Raw genomic sequence first — 23,548 nt, forward strand, 5'->3', positions numbered from 1 at the left:
CTGCAACCAGAGTTACTGTATAACAGTAACTGGAAACATGTTCTGTAATATTGGACTTCATGGTCCATTTATTCTGTATTCACTTATTTATGTTGTATTACTGTTACTGTTACTGCTGGTTGTCTGGTTGTAGGGCAGAGTGGACCGCAAACATCATAATCCCTCTGAGCTCTGGCTAGTAAGGAGTGGGTACAGCAGAAATGGGTAGAAATGGTGAGGGCGAAACTGGGAAATGTATGGCTTTGGTCAAGGGGAGGTTGGAAGGGATCATTCTTTTAGCTGCAGAAGAGGAACTCAGCGCAATTGCATTGATAAACATAAATTAAAAAAACATGCTGGTGCAATCCATTCAAGTAAGCATCCATGCACTCAGCATTCCACATAAAAAGCAAATCAGAAAAAAACAACCCTCTATGAATGCGCATACTGGCAAGCGACAGAAACAGCACCTTGTGAGAAGTTAAACATGTCATGCATGCAGCATTGGGGAGTGACAGAGCTACATTGCAACGTTACATGTTTAGATTCACACCGATGGGAAGCGGTTACTGTAACAAAGAATGAGCATGATCACACGGCTAAACCCAGAGTGTGTGTGGGATACGTCCCTGTGCTCGCCTCCCGCACTCCTGACCTGTTCCTGTGAGGGTACATTACTGTTCTATTATGTGCACGGCTCAGGCCTGCTCCTTGTGCATGAGTCCATACGTCAGTGATTCTCAAACCTTTTCATTTCAAGGACCCCCAGTTTACTATGCTTAATAGGCCTATAACTCCATTTACACACTCCAATCATTTAGCACACACCGGTGTGCCTCAGCACCTCAGTTTGAGAACCACTGGTATAATGTACTTTAAAACCCACTTTGAGTGGTTCTCAAAGTGGGATCCGGGGACCCCCATTGGTCCTTGAGGGGGCCCAGACCCCACTTTGAGAACCAAAAAAGCAAAAATAGAAGAACTACAAGCTTGCAAGGTGTCGCGATGCGACGCGTTGTGAGCTTGTAGACCGGCTAGTTTCGCTATGACTAGAGGTGTGTCTTCAGATTTTGGCTTGTCCATTGGAGTGCCTTGGGCACACAAAGTTTGAAAACCACTGCCATTCACAATGCACTTGCAGACAGTTGACATTGTGAGGGTGTGTGCATAGTTCTCTGTATTATGATAATTAAGCGTTAAGATTTGGGTCAGAGAGTGGAGAACAAGATGACTGCACAGTAATGGCCGCCTCACAATAACAGGAGAGGATGCAAAGCAGCTCTACAAATAAGAGAAATCCTTTGGCAGATTGACAGTATGTGAGGTGGGGGAGGGGGGTTGATAATTTAAACTTTTAGCTTTGCATCTAAATATTTGTTTGTTTTCTTTTTTTGTAAACATGGCTGGTGTTGTGTGCATGTGCTGTGAATATGAGATATAAGCAGTGTCAGCGTCTCCAATTTAGTGCCAGTTCTGGTGTGTTATGAAAGGCTAGCTTAGAGGAAAGAGGGCACAAAAAGCATTTTCAAGGGAAGCTTTCTCTCTCTCCTCATGTAATTAATTCTCAAGTAATATCATTGAATACATGTAAAGGAACTGAGTAATGTCTGCATCAAAACCCGCTGACAGTTAAGTTTCAGCACCAGGTCATGTGTTAGCGCGGTGCAGGTGAGAGGGCAGGGGGCGCTGTAATGGAAACTGAACCATGGCATGGTTCCACGCAATTTCCAGGGGAGGTAGCCTACTGTATGAAGACATGAGCACAGAGAGGAAGACTAATGTTATCCCCTAGTAGAGGCAAAATAAAAACAAAACGTTGCAATACAGTAAAAGAAAAAAGAAAAAAGAAGCTACATACCAATCAACCTTCCACAAGAAAAACCCAAAACGAAACCAACATAGCAAAGACAAGACGACTCCAATCCAACTATTGATCAAACTAAAGAGCAAACTCCAGTGGCAGGATGATGGCACTGCGCTCTCACCACAGACCTGAGGCCCAGTGGAAGATCTCAGTGCCATCATGAGCCCGACTTTCTACAGCAGAGTACTTTCATCAAGCGCCCCATCCAGACTCCCCCCCTCACACACTGGCAGGACGTGAGGGGCGCCACCCACAGGCTAGGGGGGTCTGCCCTATCGTCCGGTGTTGATCTTGTACAGGAAAGGTGTCTCTCCCTTTTCTGTGTTACAGGTGTAGCCATTGCAGAAGTCCTTTTTTTTACTGTAAAGTTACAGAGCTCTTAACGCACCAGGAGGAGTTGTTTGGAAAAACCTATTTTAGTATTTCTATCACAAAAAAATATAATGTGAATTTTAATGCAGAATACATGCGCTATTAGATGTATGAATAGGGCTTCTACATGGCTACAGCTGTATCAATCCAGTTATATGTATCCTTTTGTAGAATGTTACTTTAAGCAAAATGTGTATATTGATATGATATGGGTATTTGCTTGCTTTTACAGTACATACACAACCTTGCTTTTACCCTGTTCTTATTTCAATATTATGATCGCGGTTGTGCTATGCTTTTTGTAATCTCGGCATCATCGAAAATGTGTTTCCGAGAAAATAAATAAAGGTTAAATAAAAGGTGAATGAATGTGTACTATAAATACACCATTGTGTTGTTGTTAACAAAGTCACCCACAATCCAAGATTGTGCATAACCGTCCATGTACGCAAGCATGGCCCTATGAATGTGTAATGAGTCACTGGTGCCAATGTAACTGGATACAAACTACATGTCGGTGGCTTCTGTGAAGTAAAATTCAGGCCAGGATTTTCATCTCCTATTCCTGGAAGTAAGTGTGTATTTATAGCGATGACAAACTCTGGACTGAGTTCTTTTTCCACTGGTGATGGATTGCAAGGTATTAGCTGATAAGCAGATACAGCTGCTTGTACAAAGAAAGTATTTGTCACCAGTGCTGGATTTGGTTTGCCGCGTCATGCTTTTCTGAGCGGAACGCGCTGATGCACTAGTGCGTGTGTCTTTTGTGCATGTGTGTGTGTGTGTGTGTGGGTGTGTGTGTGTGTGGATCTGATGTGCCAGTGTGCTGGAGGGGTTGATGAAAAGCTCCCCCCAGGGTGAGGTGCCATGCGGACAGCACAGCGGGCGTGCAGGGAACAAAGTCTAACCTCTGAGTCCCCGCCCTGGAAAACCCAGCATCAATGCAACAGAGGAGAGATAAGGGGGACAAGTCAAAATAAAGAATCAAGTTAAAACAGCTGCTATTGCTCTAACAAAATCAACAACAAAATATTATAATGGACACATTTACTTTACATTAATCTCATTCCGGTGTGTTACCGTAGCATTGTATAGCATTGTATAGCAATTACACACATTAATACTGTGTACCGGTATATACAAACAGTCGGTATGTGAATATAATGATAATGATAATACATTTCTAATAATGCACTGTGCATTGTGTTCTCTACGTAGTTTCCATAGTGCGATTTCCATCTAGTTTGTACACAATATCAAGACATACCTACAACACTTTTGTCATGTGTTGATACACCGGAATGAGACCATTGTAATATAAATTGTGACCTGGAATACAAATCTGATCAACTTACAGTATTGCTAAGTCAGTATTGTTCTCAACTGTGGTCCTGGAGACCCAGACTATTCAATGTTGTCTATTTCTAACAGTGTTCAATTGCATTCCCCTGGTGTTTGGCCCAAGTAAGTCCCTGGTCAGGCTGCTTAGAATACAAACCAGCAGTCCTGTGTGTCCACAGGGCCAGAGTTGAGAACCACAGGAATAAAGTAATAATGGCCTAAAATGTGTACAGATGCCAACGGTACCTGGTAAAGATGGAGCCTTTCTGTCTTGGCTTGCATAGTTGGATTAATACCACAAGACTATAAAGCTTGCGTTGCATACAGAAATGCTAGCATCATGACGTAAAATGTTACATTTGCAGAGTGCATTAATTAATACTACATATCACACCTAACATGGTTCAAATAATTAAGCAAAATATAACATTGTGGGGGGAAATAACAGAGAGAAATGATAAAATCCAGGACACAAAATAGCATAATATGATAATGTAATCTGGAGATGCACAAATATGTCATATATCTAAAGACGGCATAATATACGTGACAGCCACGCAGCAGAATCCTGAGTCTTAATGTAAAAGTGAAAGTAAAATTAACACTGAAAGTGCGAAATTAGACTCAATATTTTACTGTGTGTCAAAGCGTTTCCATCTTTCCTTTGATTCGCTCACCTTGCTCATCTTGCTCTTGCTGTCAGCGGTGAGGAATGACATGTTATTGATCTCATTCATCACCACAAAGTTCTGCTCCTCTCGCTTGAAATTCTGAGCAAACATGAGAAGTACAGAGAGAGAGAGCATGGGGTCAGCACGGCTGTGGGGCCAAAAGGACATTCAGTCTGACCAAAAGCGGGGAATAGGATAAAACATTATCCTCACTGATGATCAAATGAATAACCAGAGGTGGGGGGATATCAAAAGCAGAAGGATGAATCCGTGTTCCTTTTTAAAAAACGCTATATTATTCGAGTATATTTTTTAGCCGGTAATCTACTTTTTACTTTGCTACAACTTTGCCATTTACCTGGTTACAACTGGTCTGCTCTAAATGCAGGGATTGAGTGTTGGGTGAAGATAGACAGTGATGTTAACAGGTGTTAAATGTTAACACGACATAAGTACAGTGGTGTACAGTAAATAAGTACATTTACTTGAGTATTGTAGTACATTTTATGACAACATGGAAGTGGTTCTTGGTGCAAAAAAGGTTGGGGACCTTTTAGAAAGGAAATATTAGAAAGAAAAGTACTTTACCCACCCACCATCCCCCCAGAAAATGTAAGACTTAGTATACATGCCACCTTCTCAGCCAAATGAGTATACTCACATGGGACTTGGACCAGAATATGAATACTTCTCCCACCATTCGAAACAGCTCTTCAGCATCTGGGTCCGGGCACGTCAACCACCTTGCCCTGTCATGGGAAAAAAAAATCACACCAGGGACTCATTTCAAGTTCAAAATTAGAGACTGACAAATAACCAATTTCAGGGTCCGATGAGCACCCTTTTATTACCCAGAGCAAAAAAAACGCTGGGTGTGTATCATCATTGCGACCATACTTGCTGTGTTGATCAAATGCTAATTTCTCATCGTCTTTGTGACTAAATAGGGCTATTTAGTTTTTCTTTTATAAAAATGATTCATGGAATGAAAACCTTTACTTGTTTGTTCCTCCACAGCAGTGGTTCTCAAACCTTTTCGTGCCAAGGAAGGACCCCCAAATTGGTATGTGGTCGCGGACCCCCACCTGAAAATATGTTGTGCCAGGGACCCTCAGAAGCAAAGATTTGTGTTAAAAATATTCGCCTTTAAAGATTTGCACACATTTTCAAGATTTTTCACTCGTAGATCTGCACTCGGTAGCCGATCTACAAGCTATGAGCTTGTAGATCTGCTACCGAGTGCCGCGCTATGAGCTTGTATATCTGCTATCTTTGAATAGCCAAAGTATAAAATATGGATAAAGGGGTTAAAATGATTGTGATTGTTTTATTAACTAATTTTGCTGGGGACCTCCTGGTATCCCCCCCCCCCCCCCCAAGGACCCCTGGGGGTCCCCGGACCACACTTAGAATAGAATAGAATAGTCCCCACTCCTTTTGGGTGTTATTTTGTCACATTATGTGTATATATGTATATATATGCACATAGCGTGAAATTCGTCCTCTGCTTTTAACCCATCCTATAACAACTAGGAGCAGTGGGCAGCCTTCTCCCTCCATTGGCGCCCGGGGAGCAATTAGGGGTGAAGAGTCTTGCTCAAGGAAACACGCATCGACACATTGCTGTCATGGCCTGGAATCGTACCTGGGACAACCAGGGGACAACCAGGGGTCTGGCTCCCCAGGCGGGCTCACTAACCACTCAGCTATGGCAGCTATTGAGAACCAATGCTCCACACTACCTGTTGTTGTCCACATAGCGGATGAGCAGAGGGTACAGGGCGTACAGGTCTCTGCACAGCACGGCAAACTCGTCCCGTATGGTGCCGTCCTCCTCGTCGCACTCCGACTTGCCCTCCATGCGCAGGTGGTCCTCCTCAGCCACCACCTTCCCTGTGCGCTTCTTCAGCTTCTCCATGGTCGGGATGAAGTGGGACTTGAGCATCTCGGGCTTTGCCCTGCTCACGATGGGCTGGGAGAAGACTGGGAAGAAAGAAAGGGACGTCGTTGGGACTGGAGGACCAAACACTCAACGCACACGTGCAGGTGTATGCTACACAGTGGTGGAAGAAGGATTTATTACACTTTAAAAGTAGAAATACTGTTACATGTTATCAACATCTTTCAAAAAATAGCTGCTCTACAAGCTCAAAACACGTCACATTGCGACACGTTGTGAGCTTGTAGATCGGCTATTTTTTAATAAACTTGGGCTTAATTGAATGTATGTTTTTTAATAATCTAACTCTACAAAGTAAATTGTAACTAAAGTGTTCAAATAATTGTAGTAGAGTAAGAAGTACAATATTTGCCTCTGAGAGTGTAGTAGCAGTATAAGGTAATAAAACATGGACTTACTCAAGTAAATTAAAAGTACCTCCCAATATAAAAAAAAGAAAGTACAGGACTTGAGAGTAAAAAACGTAAGTTACTTTCCTCCACTGATGCTAGCACACACAAACGGCATTAAAGGTGGTCCCTCACCAGCCAACCTCTTCATCCAGGAGGCTTCGTCAATACCCAGGTTATTGACGACGATCTTCATGATGCTACCCAGCAACTGGTTGAGGTGTTCCGAGGTGACATCGGTGCATATGCGGCCCTCCAGCTCGGGCAAGCACTCGAGTCCCCTCTCCCACCAGCGGGGCAGGTAGTTGCACAACATGGGCAGGGTGATTTCGATCACGTGGGGCATCTCAGTGTAGCGAGCCCCTGACTCCGCCAGCTCTCCGATCTCCTTCAGCAGGGTATCCAGCTCCGGGATGTCCGGACACAGCTCCTGGACCTCGCTGGGAAGGCCCAAGACTTTGGGGATCATAACGGAGAGAAAGAGCAGAAGAAAACCACATTCATGAGCAAGATAGAAAATGTGTGTAATTGTTTTCAATTGTTTTCTATGTATGTGCTATTGTACTCTGTTTTCCAGCACAACAGGATGTGTTGTCAGTGATCGTGTTCAGATGTCCTCGCTTGTGATTTAAGGATAAGATAAGCGCTCACTGGCTCTTTCCCTGGGTGTCTTGGTGGTGTACACAGAGAAGGCATTGAACTCATTCAGATGGGGCTCCAGGAAGGCGACAGGCATTGCGGCTGCAAGGTGAGCAAGACACTCTCCCACAGCCGGCCTCTGTCTAGAAAGTTAAGGAACAAGTTCAAAGGGAGGAAAATAAATACATAAATACATAAATACATAAATACATAAATACATAAATACGTAAATACATAAATAAACAAATAAATAAATAAACAAATAAACAAACACACAAACAAATACAAAATAATAATACTTCAGTGGTATTATGGTTATGGTTAAACTGGGCTCTACTCTAACCTATCAAAAAGTACTTTTATAACACAATGAAAGTCTCCCTGATGCATAAATCTGTTCACCATACAGTAAAGAAACAGCTGCAACCATACAGTAAAAAGTTTAAACTTACAAGTGGGTCAAAGAGGGGTTGGGGAGGCAAACTGTAGTATGTGTACAGCACCTAAGGGCCATACCTTCAAATTCCCAGCAACCCGGGTTACCATGGCAAGATAAAAAAGTGTCTTTAGTGTTGAGGCAACACACTTCTCCGGTGTAACTTCGGACTCACCTCTCGACACACGGATTCTTGACTGTTCCCAGGGAGTAGATGCTACACATGATGCGATAGCATGACATCTGCAGATCGTCCACTGTATGCAAGCAACAAAGACAGCTTTTGTTAGCCATACCACAAGAAAGAGTAAATGGTCAGTCACAGCATCAAGAACTTTAACCGCTTGAACCTCAATCTGGGAACCCATTCGGTAAAATCCGATTCTGGGGGAAACATTTGGCGAGAAATAGCTGATCTACAAGCATACAATGCGTCACAATGAAACTGGTTCGTCACGATGAAACATATTGTGAGCTCGTAGATCGACTATTTTAGAGCTGCCCCTAGTCAAGTAAGTATTCATCTCTCAAGACAGATTCAGTTTTAGCAAATAAAAAATAAAAAAGGGGTTCCCAGATTGAGTAAGTATTAGTTCACTGAGAGTTTAAATGGTAAACATAGTGACTGGACTCACGCATGACATCATCTCCAAACAGGTGCTGAGCAATGTGGTCAAAGAGGGAGGTGAGAACCGGGAGGAGGGCAATGGTGGTGTAGTTAATGTTCTGGGACACACCTTTCACTTGCTTTAAAAAGAAAAAGAAGATCATTCAAATTACTCTTATATTTGCCCTAGAGGAGAGAATTGATTACAAAGTTACAAAACAAAGTACACAATACAGAAAACAACATCTGCATTATTACATTAACTGAGAACATTAAAACAAGACTTAACAACTTGAACCCCAACTATTCTGGGTTGAACATTTGCCAGAAACAGTAGATCTACAAGCCCACAACGTGAGCTGATGTGTAAGGACTTTTAGGCAAGTAGCTATGGTTCTATGATTTCTGAATGCTTCAAGCACTGGATGATTCCATCATAGACACCGAGGTTGAGTTAATTATACCAACAAATTCACCTTTGAGCTGGAATGACAGGGCCTATGCCCCCCAGTGTAAAACCCCACATCATCCCCTAGTCTGTTACAAAATAATCTTCTCGTCAAGATTCAGAGGGACAGAGAACTCTGGCGGTCATCCAGAATTCATAGATCCTGCCTCTGTGCTAGTTGGGGTCCCAAGTGAAGACCATTCGCTCAGATCTGAAGGGGATGCCTGCTCCTGAGTTTGGGAAATGATTAACCAGTCGTCTATTAGTGCCGAAGGATTTTCATACCACTGGCTTGTAAAAGTGCCATCTTGTAAATATCTGAGTGGCTAGGGACCCAAATGGAAGAATGCTGAATTGGTACACGTTGCCCATAAACACTACTGAAATTATAGCTAAGGGCTATTCTGGCCCAACTAAACTCCACTAAACACACAATACACTAGAAAAGCGTAGAGCTACTGCTAGACTGCACTGGCCGTCATGAAGAATGAATTAGAACACAATTATCTGTCATGTAAAATGCAAAAATAAACATGTGCGCATTGGGTGGAGAGGGAGTAGTGAGCCAGTTACACAGGTAAAGATCACAGACCAAGGATATTTCAGGTACACTGATGAAATGTTAAGAATTTAAATAACAAGCAACTATAGGGCAAGTGGGGCCCCAAATCATATGGCTGGGGGCACTGATGGCCTAGTGGTTAAGGCGCATACCAGGGTCTAATGACAGCAAGCCTGGGCCCGATGACAGCGAGCCTGGGCCTGGTGACAGTGAGCCTGAGCCCGATGACAGCGAGCCTGAGCCCGATGACCTTTGCTGCGTGTCACTCCCTGTCTCTCTCTCTCCCCGTTTACTGTACTATCCAAAATAAAGGAAGAAAAGCCCCCAACGATACCTTTAAAGAAAAGCCATATGGCTTTCCAGCCATGGATAAGGAAGACAACAGTAGATTCCAACCGAGTCAGCTGTAAAATACTTAAAATTACCTGATTGCCTTTAGACACTTTGCCCAGTTTGAGGTTTTCCACCATTTTCTCAATGTCATCAGCAGCACTCTCAAAGAATGACCGCAACCCTGCCTTCACAATCTCTGGCCCAGATTTCATTACTGTCCTATAATCATAGATAAATAAATACAAATTCAAGTACATTTTACACACATTTCATGCATGTATCTTAAATCTGCATTATTTGTGCTATAGTCATCTATAGCAAAATGACTTTACCTGGCATCCAATGATCGTGCAAGAATGTGAAGACAATTAACAATTGCTGAAGCATCCGTTCCTGCAAAGATCACACCATAGACCATAAACAAGGGCAGATCAATGTAGTTTTGTAGAGGTGTGAGGGACCTTTTTATAATTCAATAGGCTATCATGGACAAGAGGACAAACAGTTGGAAACATTCTGTGTAAGAGCAGACGTCTTACCAAAGAGAGAAACTCTCTGTCTCACCAGAGCGGACATTTTAACGAAGATACTATAGAAGGAAAGGAAATGGAAAGGAAAGGAAAGGAAGGGAGAGGAAGTTTAAGGAAATCAAAGCTAACAAAAAAGGGCAAAGTAAAATGAGGAAAAGGTTTCAGTTCACAACTTGTGTGTGTTGTGTGTATGATGTTTTGTATATACCTAGCAATCATCTCCTTTTCCTTATTTGAGGAATGGCCTCCACTCCCAAGAACTTTAGCAGGCGTGGACAGGAAGTAGAGACAGTGGTTCTTAAAGTACTGGTTGATCAGAGGCAACAGGATCTGAAAGACAGAGAGTTAAGCCTGATTCATACTTGGTCATGTGGTATCGCATGCCGAGAATAGCCGACCTACAGTATGAGCTCACAACATGCCGTGGATGATTGGCGTGCGACACCATCGTGCGACGAAACATAATTTTGCCTTTATTGTGAGTCATGGAAATGAACTGGCTCGTCAACACACAGATACTGGGCGATGTTCAACTCTCACCTTGGCAAAGAATTTGATTTCCTGCTCATGGGGAGACTTCTCCACCCGTCCACTGCTTACAACAGCCTCTGAAAAAGACATGGGAAAGAATTAGAACATTATATCTTGTAAAATACACACGCACGCACGCACACACGCGCGCACACACACACTGTATTTGGTATTAGAAGTCTGGTTGCAAATTGTGGACCGTTTGCTCTTTTTATCACCTTTGTTCACATAGATTTGGATTTATAAACTGTTTTTTAACCACCGTATATGTATCGTCGGGCAGAAAGCTCTTTTCTCCATATTTAATTTTTTAATGTTTTTTCTGACTCCAAATTCAGACTAGGTTTTAGCTGGACACGAGCCTGACTTACACTATGAAAAACACACACACACACAGACAGCCTCCTGCAGCGCAATAATGTAACAACGTATAACATTGTAAATACACTTCAGTTGCATGTACACAAATATAAGTTGTTGATCTAATTCTCCCAGAGTCAAGAATACCCAGATGAGCGATGAACTCCTGAGCGATCTCCATCCACTTCAACAGCTTCTGCAGGAAACCATACGCAAACCTCTTTTCAATGGACGAGATGTCAGACTCCATATCTTTCATGCCCCTGAAATTAAATGGAGAATATGTTTTAACCACATTGAACCCCAGCATTCCTATTCTGAGCATGTCAATAGGCTGAACAAACAAAAAAATACTGCTTTTACAGTGCCGTAAATAATGTTAGGTAGAGCAGTGAGTTTTTCATATATAATAATAAAAGTGCACAATATTACAAAAGTGAGAGAACTACAAATACAAAGTAAACCAACCGCAATTGTGGCTACAGAAAAATCACTACGTCAGAGAGCTTTTTTCCAGCAATTAATAACAAACAAATCATTATGTTATCTGTCATCACTGTCTTTCGCAAACAAAGAATTAAAGAACTGGGGAATTATTATTATATTTTGAATTTTCAATTGATGGTTTGTGGAACAGAATGAACAACATGTCCCCTGATGTTTAGAAATGATGAGGTTGATGTATGGCTTTTTGTTACACATACTGTAGGAGACACGATGACATAACCACTTCCATTCAATCAGCCAGAGCTGCAATTTTGCAGTTGAATTGTTATTGTCTTACAAAATAATCAGCTTACATAATATGTAACTCACTCTAATCATATGTGGATTATGTAAAGGGAAGGAATAGTGTCGTTATCCGCGACTGCTAAATTGTAGTGTCTTGGTGAATATTAATTTTCTAAAATAATACATGCACTTCCTGTGGACACTAACCCTACAGTATGTGACAAGCCTGTTTTATTTTTAACACATTTTGATTTGATTCCCTATGAATTGATATGACATTCCCATCACTTTAATGACCTGAATCTTTTTAATCCATTGTCAAATTACTATCTTGAGAGGGTTGGGTGGGGGGCTTTGTGTTTGTCTTGTGCGTTTGCTTGTTTGTTTCACAGAAAATCCGAAGAGTTCTCTGTCATTGTTTATCCTCCTGTAAAACTGACATTATCTTCAATAAAAATTATGTGAAAATAAAAATAATGACCTGAATCTACCATATGAATCAATGGGGTGCGTTGATGATATAAGCACGTTCGTCCAATCCACCATGCACGCAAGAGCTGATTTGAATTACTTTCAACATTATCGGCTTAAATGTAACTCATTCTAATCACACTTTGATCGTTTGAACAGTAGGACTGCTACCATCTGCTGGATAAAATATTCAAAGAAATATGATGAACCTGCTCAGTGGTTGTGTACTTCTAGTGGTGTAAAGTAACTAAGTGCATTTAAAACAAGTATTGTATTTAAGTATATTTCTGAGGTACTTTTACTTTACTTGAGTACTGTAACATGTCCACTTATCAGTACTTTATACAGTACCTGTACTCCACTACACTACAGAGGCTAATAATGTACGTTTTACTCCACTACAATTATTAGGAAACATTAGTCACTAGTTAATATCTAGATTTAGATTCTTAATACAAAACCACTGAAGCCCTATTTTGTCTATTCCAAAATAGACATGGATTCATTGTTCATCTGAATCTAAAATAATTGGTGTTTGTCCAAAAACGTTTACTTTTCAGGAAATGGGGAAAAAGTATCTCTGTTCCAATGGATCCTATGTAATTATTAAGTTACAAGCTCTTGTCAATTATTTTCATTGGTAAAATATTTATAAAACACACAAACAGACTTAACCACTTTTCCCTTTCAAAATGTTTCAAAAATAGCAGATACAAGGTTTCTGCCCGACATCAAAGACATCCAGGTTGACACAAGCATGGCATCATCATCATCATCATCATCATCATCATCATCACCTGGTGACACCGTATCCATTCATCTGAAGGAATTTGAGCAGCTCCTGGGATTTCTCTCGATCTCGTGCCTTTTCCTTTGCAGTCAGGGTGTCGTAGGGCACCAGCAAGGGGTGAGTGCCTCCGCCTGCACATAGTGAACACAAAACACATTAATATTCACCGCCAAAGGTTTTTCATAATAAAATCACCCACTGCCAAGGTTTTTAATCATTTTTTTATAGAAAAATTGTGAATTAATTTAATTTATTTTTTTTAACATTGAAGTGAATGGATTTTTTTAAATTAATTTAATTTAATTTAATTAATTCGTTAGGGTTAGGGTTATAAATGTATACTAAAAAATTTGAGAAACATTTTAGGAATTCAAAAACAAAATAAAAAAAAAAAATTAAAAGGGGAGAATGCTCCCCTTTGGCGGTAAAGACCATTGACTGAAAAGGGGAGAATTCTCCCCTTTGGCGGTGAGTGAGTTAAGGCCTGAGGTTCCGATTCCACAAATGTCTTCTAAATCCTAACAGTTTTTTGAAAAAGCCTACTGTATGTTGGTGGTTCTCAAACTTTTTCATGTCAAGAACCCCCCAAATTATATGTATTTGGCCGCCGACCCCCATCTCAAAATATGTTGTTCCAGGGACCCTCAGAAGCAAAGATTTGAGTTAAAAAATGTTTGCTTTAAAAAAGATATAAGATTTGCACCAAAATTGCAGATCTACAAGCTCATAGCATGAATATCTGCTATTTTTGAATAGCCAAAGTATAAAATAATGGTTTAAGTGGTTACACAGATCATGCGTTCCCGGTTTTGATGGGTTAAAAACAACAATACTCCATAAAGGTATGGGATCATGGGTGCTGTAAACCAGTGGTTGTCCAACATTTTCATGTCAAGGACCCCCAGATTGATATGTATTTGGCTGTGGACCCCCTTCTGAAAAGATGTTGTGCCAGGGAGCCCCAGAAGAGAAGATTTGTCCTGTTAGAAATTAAATCATTATTCCGAACACATCGCGACGCAATGAGTTTGTGAAGTTTTAAGATAGGCTATTTTCGAATAGCCTTGTGTAAAGATTTAAAGTGGTTAAACTTTCTTCATTTTGCTGGGGACCCACCCAAGGGACTCAGTGGGGGTCCCCGGACCCCACTTTGAGAACTGCTGCAATAAATATCACATATTCAAGTACTTTCACTTCACTTTCACTTTATATTATCAATCCTTTTTCTCAAAGCTTCTTTGCACTATTATTGAAGTAAAATGCCATACTGTATCTCTCACCTTTTGATTGCAGCTCCATTTTCTTCTTCCTTCCCCAGGTGTTGTGATAATTCTCTGCCAGCTGCTCAGCCATAGACTGGGAACCCAGATAAAAATAGCACGTTCACGGCAAGTTCAATATATTAAGGGACCAATGACCAAACTAGAAACAATAAACATATCAAAAAACTGAAAATGATGTCTTTGAATCAGTTCAAAGACTTTGGTGTCACACCTGCAGGTCTCTTGAAAGAGCCATGTGGGAGATTTCAATGGGCTGGGGACTGTAGCCATGGCTTGGGTCATAAGTAGCCTGAAAACACAGGAAAATCAATACAGAACAGATGCCAATCTGATAGGGTTATTGGTTTGTACATTCTAACATCTACTGTACATATAGTGAAATCCGGACTGTTGATTTAACCACATGAACCCTAGCTGGGCAATCTAGACATGTCATAATAAGTGAACATTCAGCGAACATATGCGAACATTTGTCCAAAAATAACCAATCTACAAGCTCACGTCGCTTTGCAACCCGTTGTGAGCTCGTAGATCGGCTATTTTCGGCAAAGAGATTTTGTATAGAGTGACCAAGTATAGACCCCTGGAGGACCCCGGTCAACGAAGCATATAGGGTTTAAGTGAAAGTGTAAAAGGTTGATCAAGTTAAATCAACGCTCCAGATCTTGCGGTGCAAGTACCTGTGCAGTTTGTGAGATCTTTCGAGTAGAAGTTGGCTGCTTCTTCTTCTCTGTCTCATCGTCCTCCCTCGCTTTGTCAAGAGTCCACTCCCATGCGAGCATGGCTTTCATGGATTCTTTGATGGGCCAACGGTAGATCTCTTTGTCCTACCACAGGAAAAGACGCTAAGATCAGACACCAACACAGAATGGGGTGACAGGGCAGAAATCGCCAATGGACACCATTGCTGCAGCCTCACCTTCTCGGAGAAGGTTTTATACGGTCGAAGCATGGGGTGGGTTTTCGCATTTTCATCCAGCACCTCTCCATAGGACCAGTTATTCTGAATCTGAAATGATGTGACATGTTTGGCATTTTACACATGCATCAAAATCAGTTGCACAGCCAGTACTCTATACTGAGTTTCAAATAATAAAGCCAAGCAAAACAAATACATAAAATGAAATGTATGTGGAAAAAAATAAGCTACGACAACAACACGACAACTGTGTCGGTATCAGGAAGAATGTTTTGTGCTGTTAAAGGGGGTATTCAGCTGGAAAATATTGTAGAGGGGGTACATAAGTAAAGTTTGAGAATCACTGAGCAATACAATTACTAGATTCAATAATTTGATCAACTGTCTGTTAACAGACTGATTTCTATATGATCAAGACCATGAAAGAAGAACAGCTTAGACCAAGATATGTTGTACAGATGTACAGACCAAACTATATTTCCATTGTTAGAGGAGCCACTATTAATATGTTGTCAACGTATCAGTGCAAACAAGCAGGAAACATCCCATGACCAACCTTTTCAAAGGCCCACTTGTCATGTGTGTATTCAGCATATTTGTTGATAAAGGGGTCCAACCTCTCGGGGATGATGGTACTGCAATTTGGAAGCAGAATTACAATGCTTAGATCTTGTGTTGTAGTAAGTCAGATGCAGGGCCAGGCAATATATTGATGTATTGATATCGTAATATGAGACTAGACTGGGATTGGGGTTTGGGTTTAATATTGTGATATGACATACAGTAAGTGTTGTCTGGTTGATCAATTAAGCCCTATAATAATAATTTTAAAAAGTTCAAAAACAGAGAAAATAGCCAATTTAAAAGCTCTTGTAGATCTGCAATGTTCTCTATTTTTTAAGAAAAATAAAAATATATATATATATATATATATATATATATATATATATATATATATATATATATATATATATATATATATATATATATATATATATATATATATATATATATATATAATGTGCTATTTGATTTGGTCCGTGTTGCCCAGCCCTAGTCAAATGTATAAATGTACCGAATAAAAACATGTGTTCGTAGTTCTAAACTAAACCTTTATGATCTCACTTTGTGGTTTCTACTGGTTTAGGGTCAAAGTTCCCCTCTGCGTCAACCGAAGCCTTCTTCTCCGTCTTGGATGAGTAGGTGGCGTCAACGTAGTCAGGAGGTATCGCTCCAGCTATGGCGCAGATGCACGGCATGGCGATTTTGAATATCTCCGCATCGAATTTCTGAAATCACATCAGCCACGTTAGCCCTCATTTCTTTCATCACTTCCAATTGTTTGTTTATCCTGTATCTTGTATGAGTTCTCTATCCTGATTGGATAAAATTGGTATCCCAACCGGAAAATGTATTTTCTGTTTACAAAAGAGCCGGAGAGACAGGGAGACCCCTGTTACTATAGCAATTACTATCAGAATATAGAGCTATTTAACGGTCACTTTAACAAACAGATGGTATTACAATATGCTGAGCTACTGTATATGTTGAAAAAACAGGTTTGACATGGAAAAAGAGGTTCACACCTTGTGTGCCAGCGACTCAAAGATTCCCCAGAACAGCTTGCGAGTCAAGTGCAGCTCCTCCTCTGATGAGATGCCGAAGTTACCCCAGCCGTTGGGCAGGCAGTAATACTTCCAACAGCGCTCATAGTGATTGGTCAACAGCTGCATTGTACAGTATGAAGACACCATCAATCAAACCACCACTGTATTAGCCATTGTACATTTTCCACATTAACACTTCAACCCAGGCCTTCTAGTTTGCATTTTTTTTTTACCATTTTGTAGATGATCTATAACCATTTTCAGAATATTTTAGAATATTTTGTGGTTAAATTAAGTGGTTAAGTGGTTAATTACTTTATCCAGCATCTATCTTGCAGACAAATCAAACTGATATACGATATTGTAACAAAACCAAATTCTTTTTACATTTTTACCAATGGCTATAGGCTGCAACTGAAAAATAACAACCACAGAACAATACATTTGCATGTGAGGTAGCATACAAAGTCATCCTACCTTCAGTGGCATCTTTGCGTACTCGTTGAGAATTGGCACATCAAATACAAGCCGCCTCAGCAGGTGTTGGAGCATGGATGGACGCAGATGTCTTAAGAAAAAGATCATAATAACACTTCCTTCATTAAATCCATATCTTTTGGGAGAATGTCAAGACAAATGTTCTTTCCTTTAGCTGTAGACTGATAGAGCTTTTGAAGTAGAACGTCAAAAAAGTAACAAGATGACAAGACTCAAGGACTGACTTAAAAAAGCCCTAATGCAGAACCTTAAATCATAGGGGAAGAATCTTTGTGAGGATGTGAATATTTTTCACATTTTGATGATGCACCGTGCCGCTGTGCCTCCATATTTGGGCAAGACTGAGGTCATCAATAAGACATCATCAATATGAGGTAAGAGAGTTGTTCTTTAAGTGGGGTCGGGGGACCTAGAGGGGTACTTGAGGGGTTTAACCAATTTGTATCTATATACAGTATTATATATATTGGCTATTTTAATATAGCTGCTCTCCATCGGGAACGGACCCAAAGGTCAGGCATCGATCGGGGTCCAGTGAGGTTTGACACGAGCTCTAACTCACTTGCACAAAGCCATGAGGCACTCCTCAATGATGTCTCTCTGGGCCTTGGTGAACGCTCGTCCACGAGACAGCCGGTAGATGGTGTGTAACATGGAGTCTATCATGATGGCTCGGTGGTCGCTGCCAGCAAAGAGAGGGGCACACTTGGTGATGAGCGGTAACACAGCGGAGCAAAGGTACCGGTTCAGGGCCAGGGCCATCTCTGTCGTACAGAAGGCAACCTGTTACAAAGATGTTCTGTATTTAGTTTCTTGTCATTAGTTACTCATACTTGTTATAAATGATGTACCATACTGAACTCACTTTTATCCCAGAAACGTATTATGAATATAGTATTATGAATACAAATTAATATGTATTTGGCCACGCACCCCCATTTGAAAAGATTGCATATAAGGGAAGAATGTTTCAATTTAAAAAATGAAATCTACAAATCTACAAGCTCACGACAACACGCTGTGAGCTATTTTCAAATAAAATGTTTGAATAAAATAGGACTTCAATGTCTAAACTGTTCCTCATTTTGCTGGGACCCCCTGAAACCCTCTCAAGGACCCCTGGGATCGCCGTACCACACTTTGAGAACCAGTGAGCTAGCAAGCAAGTTACGGGTCCCTTTGCACACTCCCAGAGTTAAATAAACACAGAGTATTTTACAGTGTAGGGTCCAAGAGATGTCAATAAAAATGGGGTTCCATGGCCTCATCATGCATATCAAACTGGGGGGTCCTTGAAATGAAAAGGGTTGAGAATGAGGCTTACCGTGTCTAGAGAGGCAGCAGCCCTCATGTCCGGCAGGAAGCCCACTTCCAACACGTGCAGCAGGAAATCCTGGTTCTCGATCCCGTACACTCTGTCCAGGAACAGCACCATGGGAGCCTTGTGGTCCGGCACAAAACTGGCTGACATTTTTGGCTCTATGATGCTGTTGTCTACACATCACCACAACAGGGAAGACATAAAGAAATACTACTGAGCACAATAATACACATTGATTTTAGTAATACTGCCTGAAAATTAAAATCACACCCAGTGTGAAGAGAGTGGTGCCTGTGATGAGTTAATTAGTGTAACTGGTTGCATCTTTGAGTTGCAATCAGCTGCAGCTGTTGAGGCCGTGCTCAAACATACGGACGGACGGACTGACAGACACACACACACGGTCAAGTGTAGGAGTGGCTGGCACCACTCAAAAAGCAATATCTCCCCTGAGTAAACAGGCATGCTCTATGAGCTCAGTGGTAAAACTTTCAGCATTTGTGCGGGGGACCTGGCTACGAATCTTGGGCTAGGACATGAACGTTACAGAGTGCAGGTCTATACTAGGCCCCCTCCTGTTTTCCCTATACATTAAATATCTTTGCCAAAATTTGCCGATCTACAACAAAAAACGATTGTTGGTCTGCTATTTCTGCCAAATGTTAGCCCCAGAATAGGGACGCTAGGGTTCATTTGGTTAAGTATATTATACACAATGTTACAGGATTGTGAGGACAGTAAAAGTATTTCACTGCGGTTGTGATTCTAAATGGATTTGAGTGGTTCCCTGCTTACCTTTTCCAAAAGCAGGAATCTGAACAGGGAGGCTGATGACCCCTACCAGGTCCTCAATGGGAACCAGAGAGCGCAGGATGGCTCTGATCCTCAGAGCCTCACCCTTACCAGCCTGGATCAACTGCAAGACCAAAAACCAAAAGAGTTAATGGCAGACCTGAAGTAGCAGAAGAATTTTGGGAATTTCATTCCAAAATCAAATATCCACACTTTGCCTTCTAGAATGATCACTGGACTGAAATGAAAACCTTCGAATATAATTACATGCCCGACATAGGGATTTGAACGGGTTGAAAGTGCTAAAGTCTGTCTGTATGTTTTAGAAATATCTAACCGATGAAAATAAATAATAACTAAACTAAATAACAACTACGTTGGATCGATTGGAGCACAGGTTCTTTTGTCCATTTCCTGAAAAGTAACGGTTTTGGACATACAAGGTTTCCACCAGACAACCACAATATCGTATACGACAGTGAAACCTTTCATACAGGAAGTTACCCACATGCGTCTCCGGAGCACAGCGTCCCAGCAGGTCAATAAGGGCGGAGTAGAAGGACATGATGGCGTTACCCAGGTGAACCTTGTTCTCCTCATGCTGCTCGTCTCCTCCAAACCTACCAGGGAACACATACAGCAGTGTTTCCCAAACCTTTCTTTTCAAGGACCCTCAGTTTTATATGCATTAGGCCACGGACCCCCATTTGATAGAGAAAATTATAATCTCTGAGACCGTAATTTACACTGAGTAATTTACTCTGAGAAGATTCGAACCCGTGTCTCTGGCATGAGAGGCCAAACACCGCTCAGGAAAGAGGCAATCTCTGCTTGGCCTGTTGAGATACGGCGCAAATGAGCTTGAGGCAGTACTTGTCAATCAGTAGGTGTCCTACCTGACACCAGGGTCTACATTTCTCAATGGAAGAGTAGGAATTCCACCACTGCAAAAGTGCTACTCTAGTACTCTACTCTAAAGATTGGTTCAAATAATGTTTTATTCACCCTGCACTGTTATTGTAATAACCCCTGATGATCTGAGCAAACGGTCAAAGCAAAGCTGTGGTACTTACATGGGGAAGCGTCTGTCTTTCTTCACACTGGGTCCATCTCTGGCAGGATCCTCTGATATCTTGATGGCCTCTTCAATGGCAGCCAGCAGACCGTTTCCACCCTCTCCTCTCAGCGCAGGGCCAAAGCACTCAGGCCGTCGAATCAGCAGGCGTACCACTACGTTGGCATTCTCCTCTACGCTCTCTCCTACAGGGGGCAAAGAAACAAGCCTTTATCATAGTTTTAGATGGGAAAATCACTCACATCATTATGTCAGAAGAAGAAGAAGGAGAAGAAAGAAGAAGATATTAACCACTTGAACTCTAGCATCACTATTCTGGGGCAAACATTCGTCGAAATCAGACGATCTACAGGCTCACTGTGAGCTTGTAGATCGGCTATTTTCGGCTATTTCCAAAGAGATTTGGGGTTGAGAGGAAGAAAAGAGTGGACCAAGTAGAGAGCCGACCCTGGTCAAGTTTAGTTGGTTTAAGTGGTGAAATATTTTACAGCGGGACATAGAAAATCAACTGACCGTTGACAAATACAGCAAAGCGAAGGAAGTCCAGATACTTCTCTCCACCACAAGGGTTCCAACCAATGTCAGGATAGCCCTTAGACAGCAGCATTGGGCAGCTCTGAAGACCACACCCCGCTAGATATTTCACCACCTGGAGAAACAGTGAACAGATGATGATACACCTACTCTGTCACGATGAAACCTATAGAAAGCTATACTGTATGTGTGTATAGGGCAATGAAAAAAGATCCATTTAAACCACCTTTGTGTAACTTGACAATAATGTAACATTCATCTTAATTTGAATCAATACAGGTTCATTGTGCTTTACCATCTCTAGGTCCTGCTCTTGCAGAGCCAATGCAAGCTCGTTGTTGTCAATGCAAGATGCTGCAGCCACATCCAGTGGGGTAGAGCCACGCATTCCTGAAAACAGTGTGGTGGGTATAAATACACTTCACACACATTCACATATACTTTTAATAATTCATACATTTACAAGAGCAGAGCTTGTAGATTGGCTAAGTATAGGGCTTAAGTGGTTAAGAAAACGCTCACCAAGACCAATGCCACTGTTCTGCAGAAGGTAGCTGAGGTGGTCAAACATAGAGCGCTGGTTCTGGCGACTGATGCGACAGAAGTAGCACAGGAAACGACAGCAGTTGGTCACCATGCGAGGGAACCTGATCTCCTGCAGAAGTATACAAATGTATTACTGATCTTTTGGAGTTACTACCTGAAAAAGGTAATTACGTGCCACACATTATTATTATATATATTATTATTATTATATGTGCCTCTAACTCTGAGCGTGTACAAATGTAACCAAATGAACCTATTGTATAAGGGTTACAAATGGATAAACTAACACTGAGGATTTTACTGTGTGTGTGAGATCATTATAGGATCTTGTGAATATAAAGTAATTATTATGGCTTGCCACTTCTTAGTATTTTTTCAATAATGGTTGGTGATGAGTGAAGCTTACTCTATTATCAATACTTGTGATGCGCTGGTTTAGAGCAACATGAACAGTTAAAATGTCAATCAAATGACCTCCCTGTTACCTGATGGGTGCATACAATAAGTACTGTACAGTACAGTACAGTGTGTGCATGGAATAAGCACACTTGGAGTATAATGATTAAAGTTCCGTCCACACCAAAAATGATGACTATAAATATAACTATAATGATAATGATGTGAGCATTCACTAATGAATTGAATGATAACATTCTATACACATGTTATTTATGACACGAATATATTTTGGGGGCTTTTCTGCCTTTGATAGTACAGTAGAGGTTGACAGGAAACATCCAGCAATGGTCCGCTGGGGCTCAAGAATCGAACCCGGGACTCGCTAATCACTCGACCACGGGCGCCCGTACATTTGGATAGATTTAGATTCCGCCATTGCACTTGAGTCAGAAAGACGAGAAAGCAAGACGAGTACCTTGGAATCTCCTCCACCCAACACGTTGACCATCACCTCCATGACGGTCTCATGCATGCCCAGAGCTCGCATCAGGTTAGGGTGCTGGTAGAACACTTTGTTACTCATGATGTTCCTATAGTGAACACAAGAAGTTTGTTGCAACAATTTTTTTTTTGTATTTTCTGGTGACACCCCTGGTAGCTCCGTCGTCATCACAGCATCCGTCTATGGTCTGTTAGAACTGCAATTCTAAGAAGTCAGTTCGAAACTAAACCATGAAAACACCGCCCCAAAACAATGAAACATAGTTTAGAGTGGTGAATGTTAAAGGAACAAAAAATCTTCACAGTAACCATACAGTATGTATTAAAGTCCTACTGTGTCACTTTTTCACTCGCACCAAAATGCTCTTTTATTCTTTTTATTTTGTTATTTTTATTTCAGAAAGTGTTCAATAATATAAAATATTCGTGGCGCTGGGATCCTGGAGGATTCCTTTTTGAGCTGCACTTCCGTATAAACAAACACTGTAATGACAACGGAGCTACCACAGATGTCACTCAAAAAACTACTAAAATTAATGTTACACAGTATGATTTTAACTTTACAAATATTTCATAATAATAATAAATACATTTCCGGTACAAAAGCATGTCCTTCGGCTCCGGGTGCCTGCGTCATTTTGGGTATTCGACTAAAATACTGTTTAGAGAAGTTGTCAAAAAACATGCCTGGTTATTGTGAAAAATATACCAGCGAAAGGTCATATACATCTTTTTTCTTTGTTTGTTCTGTATTTTCAGCAATGCCCTGCACATAGACACACACATTAAAACCTGGGAGCTGACCAGTACAACCACAGTCTGTCACTGAACAGCTCCACTGGAGCAGTTGGAGGTTCAGTGCCTTGCTTTAGGGCACTTCAGCAGTAATGGGGGAGGGATTAGTGGTGACCATTCACTTCCCCACCCAGATTTGTCCTGCCAGTCCGGGAATCGAACCAAGAATCTTCCAGCAACAAGTGCGCTCCTCTAACCTTTAGGCCAACATTTATTTTGCTTAATTGAAAAAGTTACACTAGGGCTATATTCAGTTGCACCCA

General features: G+C 41.2%; 1 protein-coding gene across 1 annotated transcript in view; it reads right to left on the reverse strand.

Annotated features, from left to right (window-relative positions):
- The window catches only part of LOC308090779 (ryanodine receptor 1-like), a 124,911-nt gene that overhangs the window by 41,740 nt on the left and 59,623 nt on the right, over positions 1-23,548 (reverse strand). The window contains exons 43-74 of the mRNA XM_080436044.1: positions 22,465-22,579; positions 21,567-21,699; positions 21,340-21,434; positions 21,024-21,159; positions 20,509-20,695; positions 19,944-20,055; positions 19,439-19,559; positions 18,647-18,816; positions 17,885-18,105; positions 17,302-17,392; positions 16,804-16,944; positions 16,343-16,506; positions 15,774-15,852; positions 15,218-15,307; positions 14,979-15,125; positions 14,510-14,587; positions 14,296-14,371; positions 13,023-13,146; positions 11,170-11,285; positions 10,672-10,739; positions 10,340-10,461; positions 10,141-10,190; positions 9,934-9,994; positions 9,694-9,820; positions 8,287-8,398; positions 7,827-7,908; positions 7,228-7,358; positions 6,712-7,032; positions 5,970-6,210; positions 4,889-4,976; positions 4,234-4,326; positions 3,082-3,138 (exon numbers count right to left, since the gene is read on the reverse strand). Of these exons, the coding sequence (XP_080292170.1) occupies positions 3,082-3,138; positions 4,234-4,326; positions 4,889-4,976; positions 5,970-6,210; positions 6,712-7,032; positions 7,228-7,358; positions 7,827-7,908; positions 8,287-8,398; positions 9,694-9,820; positions 9,934-9,994; positions 10,141-10,190; positions 10,340-10,461; positions 10,672-10,739; positions 11,170-11,285; positions 13,023-13,146; positions 14,296-14,371; positions 14,510-14,587; positions 14,979-15,125; positions 15,218-15,307; positions 15,774-15,852; positions 16,343-16,506; positions 16,804-16,944; positions 17,302-17,392; positions 17,885-18,105; positions 18,647-18,816; positions 19,439-19,559; positions 19,944-20,055; positions 20,509-20,695; positions 21,024-21,159; positions 21,340-21,434; positions 21,567-21,699; positions 22,465-22,579 (3,949 nt within the window). The remainder of the gene's footprint in view (positions 1-3,081; positions 3,139-4,233; positions 4,327-4,888; positions 4,977-5,969; positions 6,211-6,711; positions 7,033-7,227; positions 7,359-7,826; positions 7,909-8,286; positions 8,399-9,693; positions 9,821-9,933; positions 9,995-10,140; positions 10,191-10,339; positions 10,462-10,671; positions 10,740-11,169; positions 11,286-13,022; positions 13,147-14,295; positions 14,372-14,509; positions 14,588-14,978; positions 15,126-15,217; positions 15,308-15,773; positions 15,853-16,342; positions 16,507-16,803; positions 16,945-17,301; positions 17,393-17,884; positions 18,106-18,646; positions 18,817-19,438; positions 19,560-19,943; positions 20,056-20,508; positions 20,696-21,023; positions 21,160-21,339; positions 21,435-21,566; positions 21,700-22,464; positions 22,580-23,548) is intronic.

The sequence above is a fragment of the Gymnoscopelus braueri genome, assembly GCF_963280865.1.
Source record: "Gymnoscopelus braueri genome assembly, chromosome: 8".
NCBI lineage: Eukaryota > Metazoa > Chordata > Actinopteri > Myctophiformes > Myctophidae > Gymnoscopelus > Gymnoscopelus braueri.